We start from the raw sequence: 22,945 nt of genomic DNA, 5'->3' as shown, positions 1-22,945 counted from the left end.
TCAAAAATAAAAAAAAAGTTTTATTGAGATTTAGACCTTGCAAATCGTCCTCATACGTCATGTGTTTCAGTCAAAACTCGATTTCCCACACTGTACATACATAGATGAAAATCGTTTAAATGAAACTTGGGTTTGTGGTTTGAAATATCCTTTTTTTTAAATAATTCTTAACTCATAAATTATGAATTAAACTGCAACGAATAAATATGAATGTACATATATGTTTAATGATTGGAATTTTCAAGCAGTTAAAGTTAAAGGCTCCAGAGAATGTTAATGTCTTCGGGTCTGGGGATCCCACACTCAGCACAAGCTGTGAAAATTGTTTTTGGGGAATTCCCTGATTTTTCTTAGGGAATTAAGGAAAAGAAGTTTCTGAAAAAATAAACCTCTCAAGACAGTACATAAGTGGTTGTTTAAATTGCAATTTCAGGATTATTTTTAGTTCGGTTAATTAATGTGATACTGATTCCCCCCAGCACGTCACGTTATAGAATCGAATATAGATAGATAGATCCTAAAAAGTAAGCCCATGGCGGGAGAATTGTTTAAATGAAAACGGGTTTCATGTCTATAAACATATTATTTTATAATAATTATTAATTAGTGTTCATAAAATGAAGAATTATGCCTTCGTCTTGAGTATCTCATACCCACCACGTGCTTAATTTCAATACTTTTCCACTTTTTCTGAAGGATTCGAGGAAATGAAGTTTCTGAGAAATAATACAAATCCCAAGATACGTGGTTTTTAAAATGCAATTTCAAGAATATTTTATTGATCGGTATTTTTAATTTAAGTGGTATTCATATTGATTTTCCATTAGCACGTCACATTTGCAGAATTGAGAGAACAATCATAATTCATTGATCCATAAATTGAATGTATATCATTTGCTTCTTGCTGTGTTTGACTTGTTTGTTTGTTTTTCGCTTTTTGCTTTACGCGCGTATAAATACTAGGGAGTTGCAAAAATATTTTACAATAACAATCAAAAGTACAATCGATAGTTGGTACGTTGGATAATAGATAGATAAAAAGGTTAACAAAGGCGCAGGCCAATAAAGCAAGAGTTCTGTTGTGAATCTTAGCTCTCAACTAATGCGTGGGAAAGGGAGTTTGGAGGGTTCTAGGGAGGCGACAACCCATGGAATTGAAACCACTTGCGGCTAGCGGAGTTGAAAGCGGGATCCGGAGGGGGGAGGAGGTTAGCCTGTCCTGAGGCTTACTTTCCTCGGCCACAGATACATCTGAATCAAAGTAAGCTGCGGGTTCCTATTGTTTGCGTTTCTGCTCAGTTGCGTTTCCTTTCAGTTGAATGTATATACTTATGTAAAAAAGAGTAAAAAGACGCACAGTTCTCGCGCTGGCGCCAAAACTTAATGCTTAGCTTACAGCTAGGTATATATATATATATATCTGCCCGATAAATATCTATATTTGCAACAGATGCCCTATATCGTTAATATGCCATGTTATCGGGTGGTAGTAGAAAATTGGAAGAGAAAAAGAGTGGCGCATATGCTAAGTTACACGATAAGTATGCTCTATCTATGCGAGTGTCTATTTATAATTGATTTTTACACACTTCATTGCGATCGCTTGCTTACTTTGGTGTTCGATTCAGCGATAAACAGTTCGCGATCGACGATTGTAGCGATCGATAAACACAACTCAAAGGTAATCGTGTAAATATATGTATAGGTATCTATCTAATCGCAGATACTTTGAGAACATCGAGAAACGTTTCGTGTTTTTGGTTGTTTGCTAGAGTTGTATAATTAAGAGTTTAGGTTTAACTTTGAGACTTTTGCACAGCATTTATTTTTATACATTCTCGTTTATGTTCTTTATATTCATATGTCTATATGGTATTTCCCGTACAAGTACAAATCGAGTAAAAACCCCTCTATACATATCCAAAATCAATGTAAACCAGTGAATCAAAAATAAATGCGAGTTTCGTTAACTAATCCGAGAGTAAAGGTTGGAAGCCGGACAACAAATAATCGAAAGAAGTCTAGAAAGACACTCTAGGGTTGGGATAGACGAGTAGGATAGGATAGAAGGGTTTCGGGGATCGGGGACTGCAGCTACCGTAGAGCGTATAATGAATCAGTCTTTGCGCGTCACAAGTCATCAATCGAACGGGAAAACGATACGATAAATATATCGAAATCAACGCTAAGCCGGGATCGGATTTGGATTTTCCGTTCGGGAGGGGGCGGGCTACTAAGGATCCTCGGGCATACAAACCGTACAAAAACTAGCTAGATACAAACATACAACACACATTATCAGTATTATCATCGATTCGATTCGATTAGCTTTAGCTTCGATTTGGTTTCCTTTGTATACAAAGTAGGTAATATTCGAATTACAATTATAATTGCGGTACGAGTACGTAATTAGTGTAAATACGTAAATACGGTAAAACAAGTTAACAAGCTTTAATGCAATTATTCCGCCTCAAACTGCAGTTCGAGTTCGCTTAGAGTCGAGGTTAACGTTAGTTTAGAGTAGAGTGTAAGTTAGAGTTAGGTGTGGGTTAGCTTTGAGCCTAGCCAAAAATTGAATTACGGAATCGAGAGCGTAGCGTAGTATGCAAAGTGGTAGTTAGATCCATATCCATATGTATATCGGCGCGCCGCACATCCGATCAGAAATCAGATATACGCCGACCTTCTTGTTTACTCGTAATTGGTGCTTTTCCATTTCGTTTAGGTTTAGAGTTACAAAAAGTACTTGGAGGAGAGTAACGAATAAAAATCTCATCTCTGCCCTCGGCTATCATATATCATATATGTGTGGTTGCTTTTATCGAATACAATACAATACGTACAATAAAAAAATGTATAATTAGATTTATAATTTCTTTAGAATTTAGAAGTTCAATGCAAATCAACGCTGCTTGGCGCCAGCGTTTCTTAACCATATTCTGCACTTGATTTCTGTTAACCTGAATACAAAAATACATTATCATAAATATATTTATATGTTCGCGTGTATATGTGTGTATGTATATGTATGCAATTGGTAATTAACTGTCTGGTAACGACAACGACAAAACGATTTCGATACGGATTTGTATTTGCATTTGGATGTGGTTGCGTTCCTGGATGCGTCCTGCATCTGTGGGATGTGAGCTGTAGGATGTAGGACATTGCGGCGAACAAGATCCCCGAAACCCGGATCCCTCCTCTACTTGTTGTTCTGGGCCATCACGTGGGGCGACTTGTAGAAGTTCTGCACGAACTCCGAGAGGCTGTATACCGCTCCAGGACCTTTTCCTGCGCTCATGCAAATGAAGTCCCCCAGACAGTGCATGTTCGCTGTGGGTAATAGATGCAATAATGTGATTATAAGTCAGGGATCCCATGGTCCTTAATCCATTAACCTACAGTTGGAGAGGATGGGTGGATACGAGGGCGGCGGCTTGATCCAACTGCCATCCGGCCGACGCATGTGACGGCGGTCCGAAGAGAACTCAATGAGATATGTGTCTGCGGGTATGACTCTGAAGAATCTATAGGGGATAAGTATTTAGAATTAGTATCCAACTATCTTCCAGCATCTCAATGGGGCTCACCTGTGGTGCTCCGGTCGCAGGGCCAGATCGGAGCGGAACGTCTCCGTCACGTACTTGTGGAAATATGTGGGAAAGGGCAGCGTGGTGTCCAGGTCGAACACCAGACAGCGGTTCAGCGAGGGATTGTGCATGAAGAAGACGTGGTAGTCCTGAAGGTAAAATGTAGTTCATACTATAAGTATTCAAAAGGTGTTGTTCAATCAAGCTGCTTAATAGAGATTTTGTTTTTAAGCATTACAGCTAGCTAGTTATAATTTATGAACCGTGATCAGCAGTTTGATTGTTTAAAGTGATTGTTTCATACTTACCCATATCACAACTTGATCGTCGCCTCGTCCGGCCTTCTGGCGCCAGAGTGGCACGGTGCGACCCTCGTTGGAGACGAAGACGGCGTAGCACTTGGACAGCTCCTCGGGCCTCGTCCGCTTCACCTGCTCGCAGAGCTTCCACACGTTCTCCTCGCTGGGTGGAAATCGGGGGATTAGCAATCGAAAGATCTGGTGCTTAGAGGCTAGATCAAGATTAAGTCCAAGTCACAGTCCGCGTTCCAGTCCGGGGCTAATCCCTGCACGAAATGTCAAGTGGCTGAACTCATTCCAACCTTTATCAGCAACAGGCCGCCTCTTTGGCATTATAATAATCGATTTTGCTTGGCACGCGGCTGACTTTTGGCCCGTGCCTCTTGCCAGTTTGGTGTTTATGGTTCTCTCGAATGAAATCCAATCAATTCTAATGCCACACATTGTTGCTCGCATGCTGGCGGGCCGTGGTCGGGAGTGGGTGGTCTCAGGTGCATGTGAGTGGGGCATTAAACTAGGCGGCCCCACAAAGGCAGTCATATCAACAGTAACAGGTATAACAAGGACTCGAGGGGCCGTTGGACGGGGTGGCATGTGGCAGGAGGAGGGTGGCTCGGCCCACTCAAGTGGCGCGGTCAAAAGTCGCGACTGAAAGTGGCTCGCGGCGATATCGTGAGCTGGCGTTATTAATGCCGCCAGGCAGAGATTGCTTCAAGGAGGCGAGAAAGGGGGTTTCTGTGCGGTTCCACAGGGTGGTTCAACCCAAGACCCCATTTAAGTGGCTTCCCCGAGACCGCACAGAAAGAAAATCTTAACGAGTAATGTTATTGGAATAAAAAATAATAAGTGTTAAATACTATTTAAAAAAAATGGAAATAGTATCAATGGTCATGAATATCTAGGAAAGTATTCACTTGACGAATTCATGTGGCCAATTAAGTCTTACATAAAAAAAACTAAGCTTCATTTAATTGCTATCAAATCCTAATGGTAAAACCGAATTTTTTTATAGAATTTACAGATTTAATTTTTTTTTAGATTAACATGAGGTTGAAAACGAATGAATTAAATTTTTTTGTAGTAAAGTGTAAAAAGTAAATTTATTCAAAACTGTAAGTGTGTAAATAAAATGAAATAATTTTAACAATTCGATCTGATCTTTTTTCTGAGTGCAGTGGCCAAAATGCCAGCAGGCAGTGTCTAAAACCTGCCAGCCGCTGCCAAACGCGACCCACAGATGGCGCTGCCGTGGTGTGTATGCCGAGGAAAACGAGGCAAGCGAGAGCGGAGGGTTTTCCAGAGTTTTCCTGGAATGAGAGATGAATCTGAGTGCAAATGTGAGTGCGCGAGCAGTGGCGAATTAATCAATGAACATGTCCTGCAGGAGAGGGGGCGGAGAGGAGGTGTGGGTGGATGGGTGGCTGGGTCGGATGGGATTGATGGGCGGTATGAGGTCAGAGAACGCGACGACATTTTATCTGGCCATGTAAATGGGTGTGCGTGTGTAAAAACTTTTTTATGCCGCTTTTTGTACATTTCTGCGCGGGTGTGTGTGGGTGGCAGGACATAAAACTCATATCACGCGGCAGGATAAACAAGTTCCCGCCGCCAATTCATCGGGGGACCGCCTGCCAAGTTGCCATTACTTAGTCCTCGTCGCTGCCATTGCCGCCGTTTTTGCAATTAGCATTTTAAATATTGTGCTCCAACACACAGGGATACGCTATATAATACATATATATGGTTCGAGTATGGCACCACACTATATAGCATAGTGTAGTATGTGTTTTGTTTAATTTTTGCCTTGCTTTTCGAATGTTTTTGTTGTTCGGTCGGTCGTTTGTTTTATAGTCGAAACGCGCGCCTCTCGCATGTGGCCATAAAAACGAAGCCCAAACCCAAACCCAACCCCATCGCCATCCCCATCCCGACGCTCCATCCTTCGGCTCGTCCTACCCCACAGTCACACGGACACAACACCAGCACAGTGGCACGCTTTTCTTGTTGGCAGACATGACCGTTTGACCTAATTTCTGGAGCTGCGCAGCGCCGAGCGGCGCCGCATCAGGATTCTCAGAAGCGGGACTCAAGTGCGGGAGGCGGCGAAAGGATGCGGCGGGGCACAGGACGCACAGGACTCGCAGGACGCGCCGGAGTGAGTGAGTAATGAGCGAATTTGAATGCAAAGCGGGGCCCATCGGAGGCGACACAATAATGAAACTCATCCGAGAGGAGGCGGCCCAGGACGAAGGACACGGCTCCGCTGAGTGGCGAATGTTGTTGCCAAAAGAGATAACGCACAAAAATAAAATATACATAATTAAAAGGAGGAACGCTCGGCAGTTGGGACTGGCCAGGCATGCGATAATCATTCACAGAAGTGTGAACGGCAGCGGGAGTCGTGAGCATCGCGGGAATGGGCTGCCTAATCCCCAAGGCAGTGGTCACTCGCTAATATAAACAGGCACGTTTATATTATTATTGTTTTACACACTGAATACTACGGGTATTTATAAAATAGTAAAGGTCATAAACTTTTAATGTTGATTGAAAAATTGGCTGTAATAATCTTAATAAAATAAATCTACTTGACTTCAGAAAACAGAAAACTTTAATATTTTAACATTACAAAAACCACAATTGTTATTAACTCCCTAAAGAATTTAGCAATAGGTAAAATATTTCCCTTTCATATTATTTTTTTTAATGATAAGCATTCTTATGAGTAAGATTCCAAAAATAAACCCTTTTTTTCAAGAAAACAAAGTAAATCTTGTTAGGAACATTATCCCATATAGCGAGCCACCACTGTGCTTAGTTTATTAGGCTCAGCCGTGTCCTCCACAGCCTGCGAGTCCCCTGGGAGGTATCCTATATATCATAGCCATTAGCCGCGCTGCCACCGTGTTAATATTCAGGTGCTGAAGGTTGGGCGAATGATTTCGGCCGCCTAATGAAAAAGTTTTCCACCTCCGCAGCGTTTGCTGTTGTTTTCGTCTGTCGTTTGTTAGCTGTTGCTGCTTAGCTCCTGCCCGAGGGGATACGTGCCATGCAGCATGTACTGTACAGTGTGTACTCACCAGTAACAGGACACATAGGAGCAGTCCGCTATCTTGGGGAACAGAAAGTCCGTGGTCATCTTGATGCGTTCCGGGATCGGATCTGTGGTGCTGGCTGTCCCTTTTAATGCTGCTGTGGCCAGGGGGGTGGTCCCAAGGATAGGACAGGAGCTGTGGTTGGACTGTCGGGGGCCGGGAGCTAATTGTCACTGGGGGCCGGGAGATTGCACGAGACACGAGACGAGCGATATGTAATCACTGCATTATGCGCCGCTGCCCGGACAAAAGCAGGGTGGTGTGTGTATCCGTATCCGTATCTGTATCTGTGTCTATGCGGTGGCATCGGAGGAGGCTGGCTGCCTGGCTAGTCCGTGTCCTGCTCGATCCTGCTGCCTCTGGCGCTTCCTCAGCGGCATTCCTCCTTCGCGGGTGCGGTGCTGCGATGGGGGCGCCTCTGTTTTTATATTTTTGTTATTTTCCCCGTCTGTTTTTCTCCTTTTATTTGGCTTTTCTGGCTTCCAGGATGCTCTGCTCACTCACTCACACACACACTCACTCTGCACGCTGGCTCTCTCGCGAAGGAGCCGATTTCTCGGATTCGTTTCGTTTCGATTTTTGCGAATTGAATTACGCTAAGGATGCTGCGGCTTGTATCTCTTGTTGCTGCTGCCTTTTCAGTGTTTTGGGAACGCACACCTGGCTGAAAACAAAAAGGGCGCTCATCCCCCGCCGATTTTCAGATTTTCCTGGCGCAGGAGGCGGAGGGGGCGGGCTGACCAGGTGACAGAGCCTGGGGCAACACACTCAGCAGACCATGGAATCGGGATCCTCCTCTGAACTCCTCCAAGCGCTGTTCGATTCGGGATGAACTGCGGCTCGAACTGGAGTGCGTCCTGAAGATGGCGAAGAATGCGCTTTGGGGGACCCTCTCTATCTCAGCTTTTCCTCTTCCCTTGTCCCACGCTCTGGTGGGGTGGCTTTTCCGCTTTTTTTTTTTGCTCAGCACACTCCGCTCCGTGTTGTGTACGCGTTCCCGAATTCGCACAGTGTGACCCATGTTGGGGCAGAACAAAATGCTAGGAAAAGTTCGGGGGCTACCGTGGGATGCGAACTTGTTCAAGTTTTCCACTGAACCAGAACCAAGGCGCGCGGATTTTGAAAAATGTGGAAAGGTTCTACACATTCTTAAAATAATCAACATAAGTATCTTTGATCTTTAGGTTAATTTAAGATTCTCAACCGGTGACCTTGTAGTCATTAGGCATTCGATTTATTTATTAGGATGAGCGGCCATTTAGTTTAAATACAATTTAAAAAAATGATTATTTCCGACCGATGATAATAATCAGAAACTATGTAACAGGTAACGCGAAAAGTTAGCCACCCCATAAAGTAAATATATAAATATGTTCCTAATACTCAGAAAAATAGACCAGCCTATCAAAAATCAATCTAAAAAGAAAATAGGCACTCCTGACCAATGATAAAACCTAAATAACTTCAAATAATAACAAAAAAGCACGAAAAGCTAAACCCTCCAGTAAGCTTTTTGAGCAACCACCGAAATGGGCAGCACCAAAGTACCCTTGGCCTCACTGAAAGAACAGCTGACAGTGCTGCCCATTGCCCGCACAAAAGAGCGCTGGCTGACAATTGCCCACAGCTACAGTTCTGCACGACAACTCGCACGAGAAACCCGCTTTGGAACTCCCCAACGGCTTTTCGATTTACTGCAGGTCTTACGAGCCCCTATTTGCCACTAACACCTCCGCTAATCGGCGCTATCTAATCACTCGAGACCGCTAATGGCCAATTGACAGCACACAGTTTCGGCACTGCCAATTAGTCCCTGTCTCTTTTACAGCTCTCGACGATCGGCAAATATTGCGGCAGGCGCGGCGAAATACCCTGCACATTCGATAAGATAAATCTGCGCAGTCCGCTCTGCCATTGTAAACGCTTCTTGAGTGGACTTCCTCCGCGCCCAGGCGATGATGAACGCATTGCGAGTTAATCGCTGTGTGCCGCTGATAAGCGGAGTATCTGTATCTGTGCTGTATGCCTGGCAGGTTGACTTAACCCACCCGGATCGGCATAAAAAGGGAAATGATGGGTTTATGGGGCGGAATGGTCGTTTAAAAAACCCCCGATGACCTATTCCGAACGATGTGATAGCCGCGCGCCCCATCCCCTTGGGTACACCCACCTAATCGGCGCGTTGCCAACCCTTTATTCATTAACTCGTCCGAACCGATCAGCATTAGCCCCATTATCAGCGATCAAAACGATCATGACACACAAAACGTAAATCTATCGGCGGGATGACTGCCTATAAGGCAGTTGTCCCAGTGCCAGTACTACGTATACCGCCTGTTTATCGCCTGGGTTCTGCTTCTGAGAGAGATAGAGAGAGCGCCGCTGAAATCCGTATAGTTTGGGGAGTCCGACGTGGCAGCGGCTTTCAGTTGGCTCCAGCACTCTACCGTCGACGGGTTCGTTACGCTCCGCTCAGAGGCCTTTCGTTTTTGGGATTCGCGTGGTACATCTTGGATCTCGAGTCACGACGTCTCTGGTAGAACCTGTTTTCCCGCCTCGTGCACTTTTGGGCAGCAGGTTCTCGACAGGTCCGCTGAAGATCCCCTCGAAAAACATCTCCGCACAGCAGTAAGTGTTGCCGAGGCAGACTCATTGAATCTTAATTGGCATCGATTGATCAAAGCAACGCGAATCAGCTGTGGACCAGTCCCACTGCTTCCTCCCCCAGTGAGTAAGACGCAGCCGGGGAACAGGGTCAACAATCGCCGCACTTCTTATCGGCTTTATAGAGCTGTATGTTAGTACGCGTATTAGCTGGCTGCCGATGGCAAGGCCATCTTCGAGGCACCAGTATAAAAGTAATAAACAAGAAAACAGGGAAGGAGGCTAGATTCCCACACCGAAGCTAGAAATACCCTTGTAGAACAGTATTAGATGGGAGTAATCCGGTTATGCTTGAGTTGGGAAACAAGTTTACTTGTTTATGGGATGGTGCTGGGGCTCCTGCTATGCTATATGCTAAATGCTGATCGTATGCCGTAGTAAAAAAGTGAAACCAACTGACCCCAAACTTCCAGACAAGACAGCTATTCATTATTTCTGGCCAAACAATGGAGTGTTTGGTCTAATTCCAGTTTGTTGTTTTGGTGACCAGTCATTTGGCGATTTAAACTCTGTGCAACTAGTGCTTTTAGTAAATATGATTCTTATAATTATCTTGGTAACAGCGATGAGAAACCTGGCCGTAATCTATTGTGTAGTCATAAAGCAGTAGAGCCATGCAAATATACAAACCCTAAACGTTATACTAGGTTAATAAAACCTGAGCGCTATGCAAAAGTCCCGCAACAAATGAGTAATCAAAAATGATGAATTGTCTGTTTGCTTTGGGCAAATTTGCATTACCCTTTTTTAAGGTAGGGCTGGTTATCTTAGCAGGAAGTGTGCGTTCCACCAGAAAATAATTGGCACAAAAGAGTTCTTCTCTCTTTCAGCATAGATAAGTGGAATTCCACCCGCCAACCAGCAGAATGGATGAGCAGCGAGATCTCCAGCAGAATGGCAATGGGAAGCAGGCCAGGATCGTTTCCGGGTTGGATCGACCGCTGAAGACTCCTCCGCCGGGTGAGCAGACCAGGGCTGTGCGCCGCCAGGTGGTCGCCGTCATCCTGGCCAACATAGGTGTCTTCTCGACGGGAATGACCCTGGCCATGCCCACCGCCGCTCTGCACCAGCTGAAGGACGTCACACAGCCAGTGTATCTCAATGATTCGCAGGCCACCTGGTTCGCCTCCGTCAATGCTCTGTCAGCTCCTCTGGGAGGCCTGCTGTCCGGATTTTTGCTGGACAGGATCGGGCGAAAGAGGTCGTTGATTTTCCTGAATGTGCTTACCATCGTTGCCTGGATTTTGCTGGCCACTCCCAGTCAAAGCGACTCGGAAGCCTTCTTTTGGCAGCTCATCGTCTCGCGATTTATTCTGGGTGAGTCTAGGAATCTTTCTTGGTCGAAAAGCATTCCCACCTTTATGAGAAGAAACGTTCTTGAAATCAAGTAAGAAGGGTAGCCTTCATCTCGATTTTGTAAACTAGTAGTTGATCTTGGCTTCAAGGATCGAGTGTTGAGAACTTTTTTGTATGAGCTTAGGGTCTTTCCGGTTTTCATATATTAATTTCCCCTATTATTCCAGGTATTGGCATGGGACTGGCCAGTGCCCCTCCAGGAGTCTACGCGGCCGAGATCAGTGTGCCCAAGACGAGGGGCAGTCTCATCCTGGGCACCTCCATATCGGTGGCCGGTGGCATAACGATTCTCTACGGGATTGGGTACTGCATCCGCGACGACTTCCGCCTGATCGCCCTGATCTGCTGTGGCTACCAACTGGTGGCCCTGCTCTGCGTGCTGCCACTCCCGGAAAGCCACTGCTGGCTCCTGGCCAAAAAGCGGGTGACGGAGGCCAAGCGCTCACTCAACTACTTCCGCGGCTTCAGCAAATCTGGTAAGTTTCCCTCCGACTTTGACCTTCAGTGGGGAAAAAAGGTGTGTCTCCTTTCTTGATCTACGTGATTTGATTTCGCCAGGCGTATAATTTGTTTATAACTGCAAACAAATCAAAGTCAAAAGGCGTCTTGTATCAGTAGAGCCATCAAATTATGATAACCTATTTGTTGTGGCACAGGCTTATCTTTTTGAATTTTTTGGGGAAATTAAAAGTGCTGGAATACTTTTAGCTCCCCGCAACGCTGACGTTTCTCTTCTAGTCAAGATCTTAGATTAGTTTTAGCGATGGTGAAAAAGTCGTCCTCTAAGTGCCCTAGAGAACTATTTTTAGATGAGTTCTTTCTACATTTCTCTGTAGTTTTATTTAATTTCCTTTCCACAGATGAAATCACCCACCCCCAAGTGCTCGAAGAGTTCCAGATTCTTCAGAAATCCCTGCAGCAGCGGGACGCCGAGGTGAAGGAGTCCTTCTGGAGGAGTCTGAGGGAACCGGAGGTCCACAAGCCACTGCTCATCCTGATGAGCTTGTTTGCATTCCAGCAGCTAACCGGCATCTTCGTGGTCATCGTATTTGCCGTTCAAATATCCGCGGAGGCGGGCATTCAGATCGATCCCTTCATGTGTGCCGTGCTCATTGGACTGGCCCGCCTGGTCACCACCTGTCCGATGGGATACATCCTGGAGTTCTGGGGTCGTCGGCGGGCAGGGATAATCTCCACCCTGGGCATGTCCATTTGCATGTTCCTTCTGGCGGGACACAGTCAGATTGAGTTCCTGAAGGGAGTCCCATATCTCCCCGTGGGGGCCATTGTGGGCTTCATTGTGCTGAGCACCCTGGGTCTCTACACCCTGCCCTTCTTCATGATCTCCGAGCTCTTCCCGCAAAGGGTTCGGGGTCCGGCTTCGGGACTCACGGTGGCCGTGGGCATGTTCATCTCCTTTGTGGTCCTGAAGACCTACCCAGGTTTCAAAAACTCCATCGGATTGTCAAACTGCTTCCTCTTCTTCGGGGTCATGGCCGTGATAGCTCTCATCTTTATTTATTGGGCTCTGCCGGAGACCCGTCGTCGCACTCTCTTGGAGATCGAGGAGCAGTTCCGCTCGGGTCGTAGTCGCAAATCTCAGAGCCAGGCTGATGTCGAGATGAAGGAGGTTTTTGTCCGAAAGCCGGAGGAATGAAGCTGTTGCGAAGAAATGGCTTAATTAAGAGAGAGACAAATTAACTTAAATAGGTCCCTTCGAGTGCTTAGTACTGTGATAGACAATAAACAAAGGCAACAAGACAAAAATAAAGGCAGAAAGAAATAATTGATTTTAATGTCCCCTTGGAAAGATTAACCTACAAGTGTGTTTAGCTTCTTAAATATATTGAAATTATATAAAAATTGCTTAATCAATCTTTTACTTATTAAAATAAAATAAAGCATTTATAGTCATAAGCCTAAGCCTAAACAATTCTTATAAATATTGATTAACCACTTATGAAATAGTTAAATTATGTAGATTTAAGACATGATGACCATAAAGTTAAAGCCCTTGTATTTTAAAACTATATGAATAGGTACACTAGTAAGATTTAAGACATGGTCACTATAAAGCTTATGTATTGAAAGGAAATTTCTCAGAAATACTTGGTTTACTTTGAGTAAACAACGTCGAATCAAGTAGATTAAGTCAACCTAGACGTGGGCCCCTAGCTGATAAGAAAATGTAGTGTCTACCTACTCAGAAACACAATCTTACTCACTTTCATGGGCCCCCTGAAATTCTCACGCACCTGTTCTCCAGTGATACGAATTAGAGGCACAAACACCCATATTACCCCGCTGTAACCTCTCAATCATTCACGGAACTCAATCAGAACGCTGCTCTCGAACTAATCTCTTTCAAAGTCAAGTTCGTGGCCAAAGTCATTCGTTTTACGATCGAAGAGAACGAGAATGAATGCCTATAACTTTTGGTGCGAATGAGAGAAAAATGTAGAGCGTATCTGAAAGTCCGATTCCGATTTCCATGTTAAAGCTAAGCGATTATGCAAAACTTCTGTAGGCGCGACCGATACAAAACAAATTGAATACTTAATTCATTATCTGGTAAGGGTATTACGTAACTACTTCAGATGAACAACAATTTCTGTTGACGATGGTGGTAAAGAACAAAAAAGTTTATTTAATTTGAATGTGATGCATTCCAAGGCTAAAATCAGTTCCTGTCTGCTTGTGCGGTCGAATTGAAATATTTTTTTCAGTTTCAAAAAATTATTGACTGGTATTTAATGGAAGCGTAGCAGACGCAATTGCCAACAATTAAGTTCGGTGCCGATCTGCTTTATGGTAATGTTAATGGTAATGTCGATGATGGACAGCTTGCTCCAGACTCGGTTCGAAGAGTCAGCCCCACATTATGCCAGGGGCATCCGAAAATGAAGAAAAATCTGTTCTGCTCTGGTCGTTAACGAGCACGAGTTTCGGCAGATTCTTCAAGATGCGTGTGCCTCGAAATTCAAGATCCCTGCGAAGAGCGCGTTAAAAGTGCATTCTGCACAGACTTCAACTTCCAGCCCTTCCCTTCAGTCGATCCACATTTATCACTCAAAGAAAAACCTTAAACTCATGAAAATATTCTTGCTTCATTAAAGATAATATTATTGCTTCACTGAAAAAAATATGCCCATTACTGAAATTATAAAAGCAAGATTGAAAGAAATAGAAATGTTTGTTTTTACTGTGAATGATCCCTGATTTTAAGGTATTAAAGTATTCGAATTATTTATTTAAATATCATTTATTGTTCCCAATATCTAAGTAAATATATAGAGAACATTACACATTGTTAACACCATCTGATGTAAATTATTATAATAGGTTCGAAAATGTCTTAGTAAAAACGTGTTTTGTGTATATTACTCCTTAGAGCACCAAGTAGAAGATATATTTAACAATACTTCTTCTTAAACCATTGCCAGATTAAATTAGAATTGAAACCAAATTTTTTCTGTGTTTTTCCTGCGTGCATCACGTGGTTCGCTGCTCCAGGCGTCGAGGCGTACGTTTATGTAATTATAATAAGTTTTCAATTTTATGGCTTAATAATGCGGTGGGCAGCGGGCACCAGGCAGGTTGCCCCTGCTTTCGCTCCTCCAACATCCCTCCTCCTGGCCAGGACCAGCTCGGGGTGCATCCGACGCCAGTTGGAGCTGCCCCGTCATTAGGCGACAAGCGTTTAGGCCATGTCAGAAGCGGAGCAGCCGAAAAACGGACAAATTGTTTTGGGGCGATTAAGTCAACAAGACGGCGCTAACATGGACCGAGGAGGAGAAGGTTGAATGAACTGATGCTGGACGGGATAATGCCGAAAATTGATGAGCCGCAAATGTGCGAACATTAAAGTTTCCGCTGGCGATGCGCGGCGACCCAACCTCCTGAGCCCGGTCCAAACCCTCCCGGGTTCCCCTGCTCGTGTGTAATCCCAGCAACACCTGCCGTGAATTTCGCACTCGGACGCATCAATTACCAAATGAAAACGGCTGATAGAAATGTCAACAGCCCGAAAAAGACAGTCAAATGGCACGTAACGATTGCTGTGTCAACATGGAAGGACAATCGGTGGAGAGTTACCTTTTGCCAACCGCAGCGACATATGCGTAACTCGAAACAAATGCAATCTGTGCGGTTTTCCGGGATTTCAGGGGGCAGGGGTAACCAGGGCTATTCAGCGATGTGTAAACCGCATCGCGGTGGGATGATCATCCTCATCCGCAGCATCCTTGACGATCATCCCATGGCCCGCTCTGCGGATCTGTCATCATTATCCTCGCAAACTCAGCACGACGCGTGTTCGGGGTGGCGGCTTTGTTTTGTTTTGATTCGAATTTGATTATGTTTATAAGGCAATAAATTAGAAAATCAACACCACAACCTCAGGCACTCGGGCCCAGCCTGTGTCCCAAAAACTATGACTATAGCCGCTTTGTAGCGCTTTGTTCGCGGTGACAATGCATCGAGTCCATTAAACGGGTAATTTATGGTTGGCCCGGGACTTGAGTTACGTTGAGTCCTCTTTTAGGGACCTGGGTGGGTCCTGGGAGTAACCCTTACTCAGCCGTCCTCCCTCCGCGTAAATGACATTGTTAAAACGCCCCAAGTGTCTGCAATTTGTTGCTGCACTTAATGTAGTTATAATTTTTAACAGCACTGCACTTTTATCCTGGATCCACTGCGAACATTAAGCCTTAACTTAACCCTCTGCCTGATCGCTGGGGCTGATTGCACACCTTGAGGATCGAGCTCGTCAGCAAATTACAAGTACGCCAAAAGGGGATCGACGGTTCGATCTGGGGTTCGCGGGATAGGGGGTTCTGGGTTCTTATGCAGCTGCAACTCGGAGAAAAAGGAGGAAAACCTTTGAAAAATACGTCTTTAGACTGTAAAATACCTGTTAAGGTTTCGTTTTAGGCGAATTCTAGGGATTTGTGCTTTTGAGATTTTAAAAGCACCTTCTTAAGTTTTATGAACTCCGCTTTGGTTACTTTGCTATTAACTATATTGAACGATTTCTAAAAAAATTCAAAGATCAAAGATTATATTTATATAGCTTAACAACTTATGAAGTTAATCTTGTGAAGCTGTCACATATAACATAAACTGATTGATGAATAACCCTAGCGTTAGTGGTAAATCTCAGAAATGCATAATTCATGCCGATTTCACCGGCTGTATCATAACTCTGCGTTAGCGTAATATACCCTCCGAGGCCGCCAGTACCTGGTGGTAAAATATAAACACGCTCCCAAAAACCGATCATCGCACATCGATCAGCGAGGCGGGCAAAAACCAGAAGTGATTTTTGGCAGCATTACAAATTCGGCCCTCGCTGGGGGCAGGGGGCCCAAAAGGGTTCCTTGGCCAGAACCTGTGTTTACCTTCGATCCGATAATCGCAGCGGCAGCCGGGAGGCTTGGCCTCACTTTTTAAAGTGTCTGGCAAGGTGTGCAGACTGCCACATTAGCAGCAGCGGCTCGACGGCTGTGACTTGCCCACCTTGAGAGGCTGAAGTTCGCAGGGATGCAATGGGCTGCGATCTCAGCTAGCCAACTAGGCACCTAGCTTGGGGTTACCCCCAAGCCAAGACAGATCGAAGGGGAGGGAGGCGATGGGATGGGGCCAGGAATGCCGCAAGATTTATGAACGAATGGGCGGTGGGCGTTTCCACCTCAACTGCTGCCCGGTGTAAGTACTTTGGCGAGACTTTAATTTTTCAATTAGTCGAGCTACCGTATTTGACTTTTGCTCCTCGCCAGCCGAGTTATCCGGCCAGCAAGACGACCACCGCCAAAGGGGCCAACGAACTGGATGATCATCCGGGGCTTTGGCTTAGGCTTTGGTATTGGGATCGGGATTGGGATTGGGATTGGGATGGGGCCTGGGACTGCGACTGCGAGTCGGACTTCACTGACTCTGGGATGGACTGGACTGGGTCGTAAAAATATTGCATTTAGCAGGCAGAGCGGCGGACGCAAACGCTTTCCGCGTTTTACGATGCAGCAGCAGCAACAGAAGCAGATTCGAAGTGCCAAAGTTTTATGGTTACTTTAACACTTTTGCTGGCCTGGTACTTGGGATATGGGAACTGCCGACCGAGGATGGGGCTCGAGGAGCAGGAGGAGGAGCAGGAGCGGCGGGCAGGAAACGGAGGAAGCCGATGGCCTAGACAAGCGTATAATTGATTTGGATTCTATGATGTGTGCTGGCCGATTTCCAGAGGCGTTGCGAGCCATAAAAACCATAATTACAGTCACACACAAGTGGAAGAGGTGAGATCAAGGAGTTGCAACTGGGTGGTTTGTGGAGTCAGGAGCTAAGCAGGCTGGCAAGGTTCCTGAGATGTTGGAAACACGCTTTTTGAAAACCATGATTGCCACTTGAAGAAGTATTAACTCTTCTTTACTATAGGTTTTTATAAATATAGATTGAATGTCGGGTCCTCTGTATATAAGCAAGAGATATTGTATGATCGACATTAGTACCTAATAAATATAGCTTAAATAGAGTAAAATGTCAAGATATTATACCTCTCTTGCAAATATACAGGAAACATGATATTTATTCCTAATATTTATTGAAACATAACGATAGGTGATCATTTATTGATAATATTAATTGACATCCGTATGCACTTTATAAATTCTCCATTAATAAATAATATTTTATTTAAAAAAAGTATGTAAACAGAAATAAAAAATAAAGTTTCCTTTGCTCAAATGAAGACAGAATAACTTCAAAGGATTCGAGTTCAATAAGCTCTGCGGGTCCTGGGATCCCAATTAAGGGAAAATTGGGGCACCCTGTTCCCGCATCGATTACGGTGGCACAATCTATAATCTGTATGTCCTTTGGCACATCCTATCATTAGCCTGTCAGCGGTTCGAGCTTCGATGTTTGCCTTTGTCCCTGGCGTGTTTATTGTGTTTGATCAAATAATTTCTGTTTTTATGGCACAGTAAATATCCTGTGTGCGCCAGCAGAGTCCTTTAAGTGCCATGTCTCCCTCCCTGCTTGTTCTCCGGCCAGCTCCTTGGTCTTCTTCTTGTTTTTTCAATTTGGCCATAATTATGTCAGACATTTAATTTATCGCAAACAGAGGCTCTCGTCCTTCCGCCGCCTCTTCAGGCACGCAAACTTTCGGGCCAGGACTCACCCTAACTCGATGCCTTTCTTTGAACTCTCTCTCCGCCTTTTTGGGCGGCCATTTTGCCAGGGTGTTAGGGTTCAGTGGAGCGCAGGACTCGCAGGACTAGCAGGACACCGCAGGACCCGTCTCTTAATGTGAGAAAATGTTACAATTCCAGCGCCGCCAGCCAAGTGCTGTCAGAGGTCCTCCCGTAATTGCTCATTTTGCTTATCGGTCCGCCCAATCCGAGGGCTCTGCAGGTGCGGAGTGTCCTGCTCTAGGGGGAGATCAATAAAACCCAAGACCCTGTAAACTCTATAAAAATTTCGATTTGTGGAAATTGCGTTTTTATTAATTGGCTCTGACATGCCAGTCACTCCAGTGTCCCACATAGCTGCCCATTTCCCATTTAATTTTATTTTTATGGCACTCGAAAATCGCGTGCCCTTTGTCCACCTACAAGTCTCCTTTTTTCGTAGGAGGTAGGGCATTGCGGCTAGTTGTGCAACTCCCAGGAAAAGGTACATGATCCTTAGATCACTTTTATCTTATCGTTTGTCGGCAACTGTTTACGAAATTGCTCGGTTCGTTTTCGGGCCACGCGCGTCCTGGAGGCAAGGTGCAACAGGATCCGAGGATCTGGAATCGGGAATCGGGAGGCGAGGCTGCAATGCAACCTGCCTGACTGCATCCATCATCGCGTGGCAGCAATGCTCATGATTTGAGGCACATGCGTAACCTGCGCCAATTTGGCGACCCGCACACACACTGAAATCGCCTTTGTCTTTATATATATTTTTCTTTTTTGTCCCTTTTTTCGGACAATTTTCGGGACTTCTTGGCTTGCATCTGCTGATTGCAAGGAACGGGGACCCCGAAGCGAACCCTCAATTAGGCCGCCCCTGCAATTAGAAAATATATTCCATACCAGGCTCCGCTTTTTTTTGGTGTGTTCCCCACCTCAAAGGCTTGCAAAAAATAAGGAAGAAAAATAGCGGCAGATAATTTGCGGCAGGTTTGGGGCAGCCAATTTCAGATTAGAAGGGCGCCCACGCCAAGAGGTCGCAGTTTTTGCTCGATTCCCAGGCGCATTCCTGCGGACACCGCTCATTAATGACCATGAAATCTAGACTCTGCCCCGGAGTCATTCCCGCAGACAGACTGACCTCCAGGCACGAGCCGCCCCAAAAGCACAGCTCCTAAATCGGGAGCAGCTTCTGTTTACCGGGTTTTTTGTCCATCCTTCTAATGAGTCGGTGGCACGCATCTTGGAATGCATAGCCCTCGGCTGGCTGGATGGATGAGTTCGGAATAATTTGATTAGGCAAAAAGCTGATGTGGGTGCCAGTCGTCCTCCAGTCTCTGTCCTCCTCCTCCAGAAAACCAGGCCCAAATCACAGCCCGCTGCACGAACTGGATTCCATTTCAATTACAATATAAGCGAGTGTAAGTTCTGCGATTGCGATCGCATTTGGGCGCGTGGTAAGCCAAGTCAATCGGAAGAAGTTAAGCCGATTGCACCGCCCCTTTTCATTACAGCTCGTTTTTGCCCTGCCGGAGGTGCACCACCCTGACACCCGCCTCATAAAACCCGAGCAAACCCACTTCCGTTGCTCATTTGAATGCCCTTTTCAGGGAAGGGTATGATGGAAGATTCCATAGTTTTGAAACACCGTAAAAGTGTCAATGTACCTTTGAAAAAATGTTTCTAAAATATAGTAGGGACCTGAAAAGTATCTTAGTAGTATGAGAAGGCGGTTTTAATCGACGCAACATATAAAGAATACATTAACAATACAAATATTATATAATTTAAATATAATCACAACAATTTAAATAAGGTAAAAAAATATATGTTATTATATGTAAAATCATACTTTTTATAAGTAAAGCTAGAAGAAGTACCTTTTATATCATGCCATTTGAATTTTGAAGGTGTTGTTTGTTTTAACCTTTTACTTACATAATGTGAATGAAATACTAAATAAATTCTTTGGAATTGCCTTGGTCAATTAGGCGATGCAAGAAATAAGTATGTATGTGATATTTGAGACGTCTAGAAACTTATAATCAGCTGCAAATCAATTGAAAATCCCTAATTTCGTTCCAAAAGTAAGAATTCACCAGCTTTTTTAAAACATAAAAAATACCGCCTAAAAAAGGGTATCGCGCGTTCGATGCTTTCCACCCTGCCCGCCCTTTTTGCTGCCCGGCTAAACGCACTTCCCACACAGATTTGTGTGTGCGCGCCTTAATTGGGGCGTAGTTGGCTTTTCGGGCTCGGGCCGGGGTTTGGGTAATTGCTGCCACTTGAAAGGCTTTGGGTCGCATAATCGCCTTGTCAGATAGAGCAAGACACACGCCGAAGGACCCGCGGAGGGTGGGCGGTGAAACAAGCCCAGTGGGCGTGGGGCGTGGCGAGGCGAGTTGGGTGGGCCAGAGGACCGAAGGACTCTGTGTGTGCCAGAAGAGACAGAGAGGTGTGTGCTGATGCCACCACGCACGGCTGCCTCGCTTGATCTTATTACGCCGCGCTTGGTTGCCTGGGAAAAGTCAGAGGCAGCTGCTCGTAGCCGGATGGCAGGATGGCAGGATGGCTGGATAGCTGGTGAATGGCTCCTGGTTACCCGGCCTTTGTGACAGTTTTATCTCTGGCCAGCAGAAGCTCCAGCCAAGCTCTCGCCATCCTCGCTCCCGCCTTTGGAAAATCCTCGCTGAATGGGCCTAAGAATTTTGCATGTTTTCGCACAGGTTTTTGTGGTTTTTGGTGGCAAGTGGATTTGCATGCGCCACGCGGCTACAAAAAGGGGTTAGGTTAGCCAGTCCTAGAGCAGGCAGAGTTTTACCTTTCGCTACGAACCATTGATTTTCTAGTCATGGAAACTAATTTCCATTCATCATTCACTCATTCTGTCCCCCGAATGGATCAATAATCCATACTCCCAGCTCGCAACAAGCGCAAACAATGTGACAGCGTTATCTTTCAGCACCAGTCGCCGTCGCAGTGGAAATTCATTTTCGATTGTGAATGCCGAGCGACAATTGTCGAATTCAATTAACGCCTGCGGCACCACCGAGCGTTACTTAACGCCACCACCCACCCAAGGACCTCCTCCTCCTCCTACTCCCTCCATCCTCCTGGGGGTTTCCAGTGGGAGGGCCAGGACGAGCCGTAGCTGTGGCCGTAGCTGTGGCTGTTTCGCCAGGGTAACGCTATGCAGTGTCACAATGTGGCTGTGGACGGGCCTCCCTGGAGTGGGAAGTCGAGGGTATCCCTGAATCTACCGGGGATCAGGGACCAGGGGTGCAAGGGGAATCGCGGGGGCAGAGAGCGTTTGCGTGCTGCGTTGCCTCCGCCGATTGGCCGGAACGCTGCTGCAACGGCTGCGGAAACGGCCACGGCTAAGGCCACGCTCTGCCGCAACGCTCTCTGCCCGGAACTCACCGTCCATCGACTCATCCATAGACATCGACTATGGTACACTACTACCCCTAAAGCGTTGGCGAAGCGGAGGCGGGCTGCACGGACGTCATGCATGCGCACAGTGGGAAGAAAGCCACAGCGAAGGACATCCTTTAGATATATTTAAGTTTTAAGTTTTACGTAAGTCAGTAATACTAATTGTAGTTTTAAGTTACCATTGCGAATCTGTTTATATAGCTGACTGAATTTATTTACAGAATTTATGTTAAAATTTCGCTTTGCTTCAATATATAACTTGCATGGCCTTCATTACTTTCCTGAATAAAATCATAGTTCCTAACACTTCGTAGCTTAAAGACCTAAAGTTTCCACATTATATTTGACAATGCAATAGCTGAAATTCCCTTTCACTCTTATTTTTAACCGGTTTAACAATTAAAACATATTATGAACATATATGAACGTATACGTTTTGCTTTAAATACAAACATTAGTTTGCATTGACTACATTAGTAACCTTAATATTCTTTAAGACTTTTTTAACAATAAAGTTTTCAAGCTATTTAATTTTAGTATTCTTCATTACTTTAGAAGAAGTTTTAAATATTACGGGAATGATCAGTCATTTTTGAAGGATAAAACAGTTAGAAGAGTGGTTTTATACAAATTAAGCAAGTAACATATATTTATATAGATATAGTTAGGAGAGCGCCTACTTTTAAAACACCTTTACAGATAATAACTTTTTCCTTGATACCAATAACTTAAATGTAACTTTGGTACCTGTTAAGATTGCGTAAACCGTAGACCTAACCCAATGGCCTCTCCACACCTGACCCACTGTGCCCGTGTCGATTTCGCTCCCGGAGGACGTGTCACCTGGCCCCCGCCACGGCTGCGACTGCTGGCCAATGGCAGCGCTCCGTCGGCGCAGCGGGCGACGCATGCGCAGCGAGCCCGCTCGGGGATGGGCCCTCATTGGCTGGCGGTGGGCCAAATGGGGCTGGAACTGCCGTGGCCGTCGCAGCCGTGAAAAACCGGTTAGACCAGAAAAACGGTGCGTCCGTGGGTCCGTGAACGCTTGTGGCAGTGTGTGCGGACCCCGAACTGCGAGTGTGTGAGTGAGCTGCGGCTTTTCGGTGGCGTTTTGGCCCGCTCTGCCTGGCGGCGCCTCAGTAGAAATCGTCGGCTGATGGACCGCGGGCGAGGCACGAAGCCAACTCTCCACTTCCACAGCCGCAGCCACTTCAACTGCCACCAAATTGATCGCATCGATGCGCCGGCCCCGCGATTCGCGTGCAGTTAGTCGAATTTTTGACGGTCGAGTGACAAGGTGCGTCGCGCCGCAAACAGCCAATAAATAAGAAAAA

General features: G+C 45.5%; 2 protein-coding genes across 3 annotated transcripts; one reads left to right on the top strand and one right to left on the bottom strand.

The window, feature by feature from the left end:
* Positions 1-2,295: 2,295 nt before the first annotated feature.
* Positions 2,296-7,992, bottom strand: LOC108030260 (protein N-terminal glutamine amidohydrolase). Its single transcript, XM_017103082.3, has 5 exons — positions 6,970-7,992; positions 3,899-4,052; positions 3,591-3,739; positions 3,403-3,527; positions 2,296-3,333 (listed from the first exon to the last, which is right to left on the bottom strand). Exons 1-5 carry the CDS (start codon positions 7,026-7,028, stop codon positions 3,203-3,205), a joined length of 618 nt encoding a protein of 205 aa, XP_016958571.1. The 5' UTR covers positions 7,029-7,992; the 3' UTR covers positions 2,296-3,202.
* Positions 7,993-9,308: 1,316 nt separating this feature from the next.
* On the top strand, positions 9,309-12,927 carry LOC108030361 (solute carrier family 2, facilitated glucose transporter member 8). Of its 2 annotated transcripts, none has more exons than XM_050887532.1 (4): positions 9,309-9,612; positions 10,484-10,965; positions 11,172-11,480; positions 11,865-12,927. In XM_050887532.1, exons 2-4 carry the CDS (start codon positions 10,515-10,517, stop codon positions 12,659-12,661), a joined length of 1,557 nt encoding a protein of 518 aa, XP_050743489.1. In that variant the 5' UTR covers positions 9,309-9,612; positions 10,484-10,514; the 3' UTR covers positions 12,662-12,927. The 2 variants fall into 2 exon arrangements, with proteins under 2 accessions (XP_050743489.1, XP_016958717.1); XM_017103228.3 differs by having other exon boundaries at positions 9,342-9,612; positions 10,479-10,965.
* Positions 12,928-22,945: the final 10,018 nt, after the last annotated feature.

This window comes from Drosophila biarmipes, chromosome 2R, assembly GCF_025231255.1.
Source record: "Drosophila biarmipes strain raj3 chromosome 2R, RU_DBia_V1.1, whole genome shotgun sequence".
NCBI classification, from domain to species: Eukaryota; Metazoa; Arthropoda; class Insecta; order Diptera; family Drosophilidae; genus Drosophila; species Drosophila biarmipes.
Note: the sequence above shows the minus strand (reverse complement) of the source record. Positions and strands in the feature narration are given on the sequence as shown.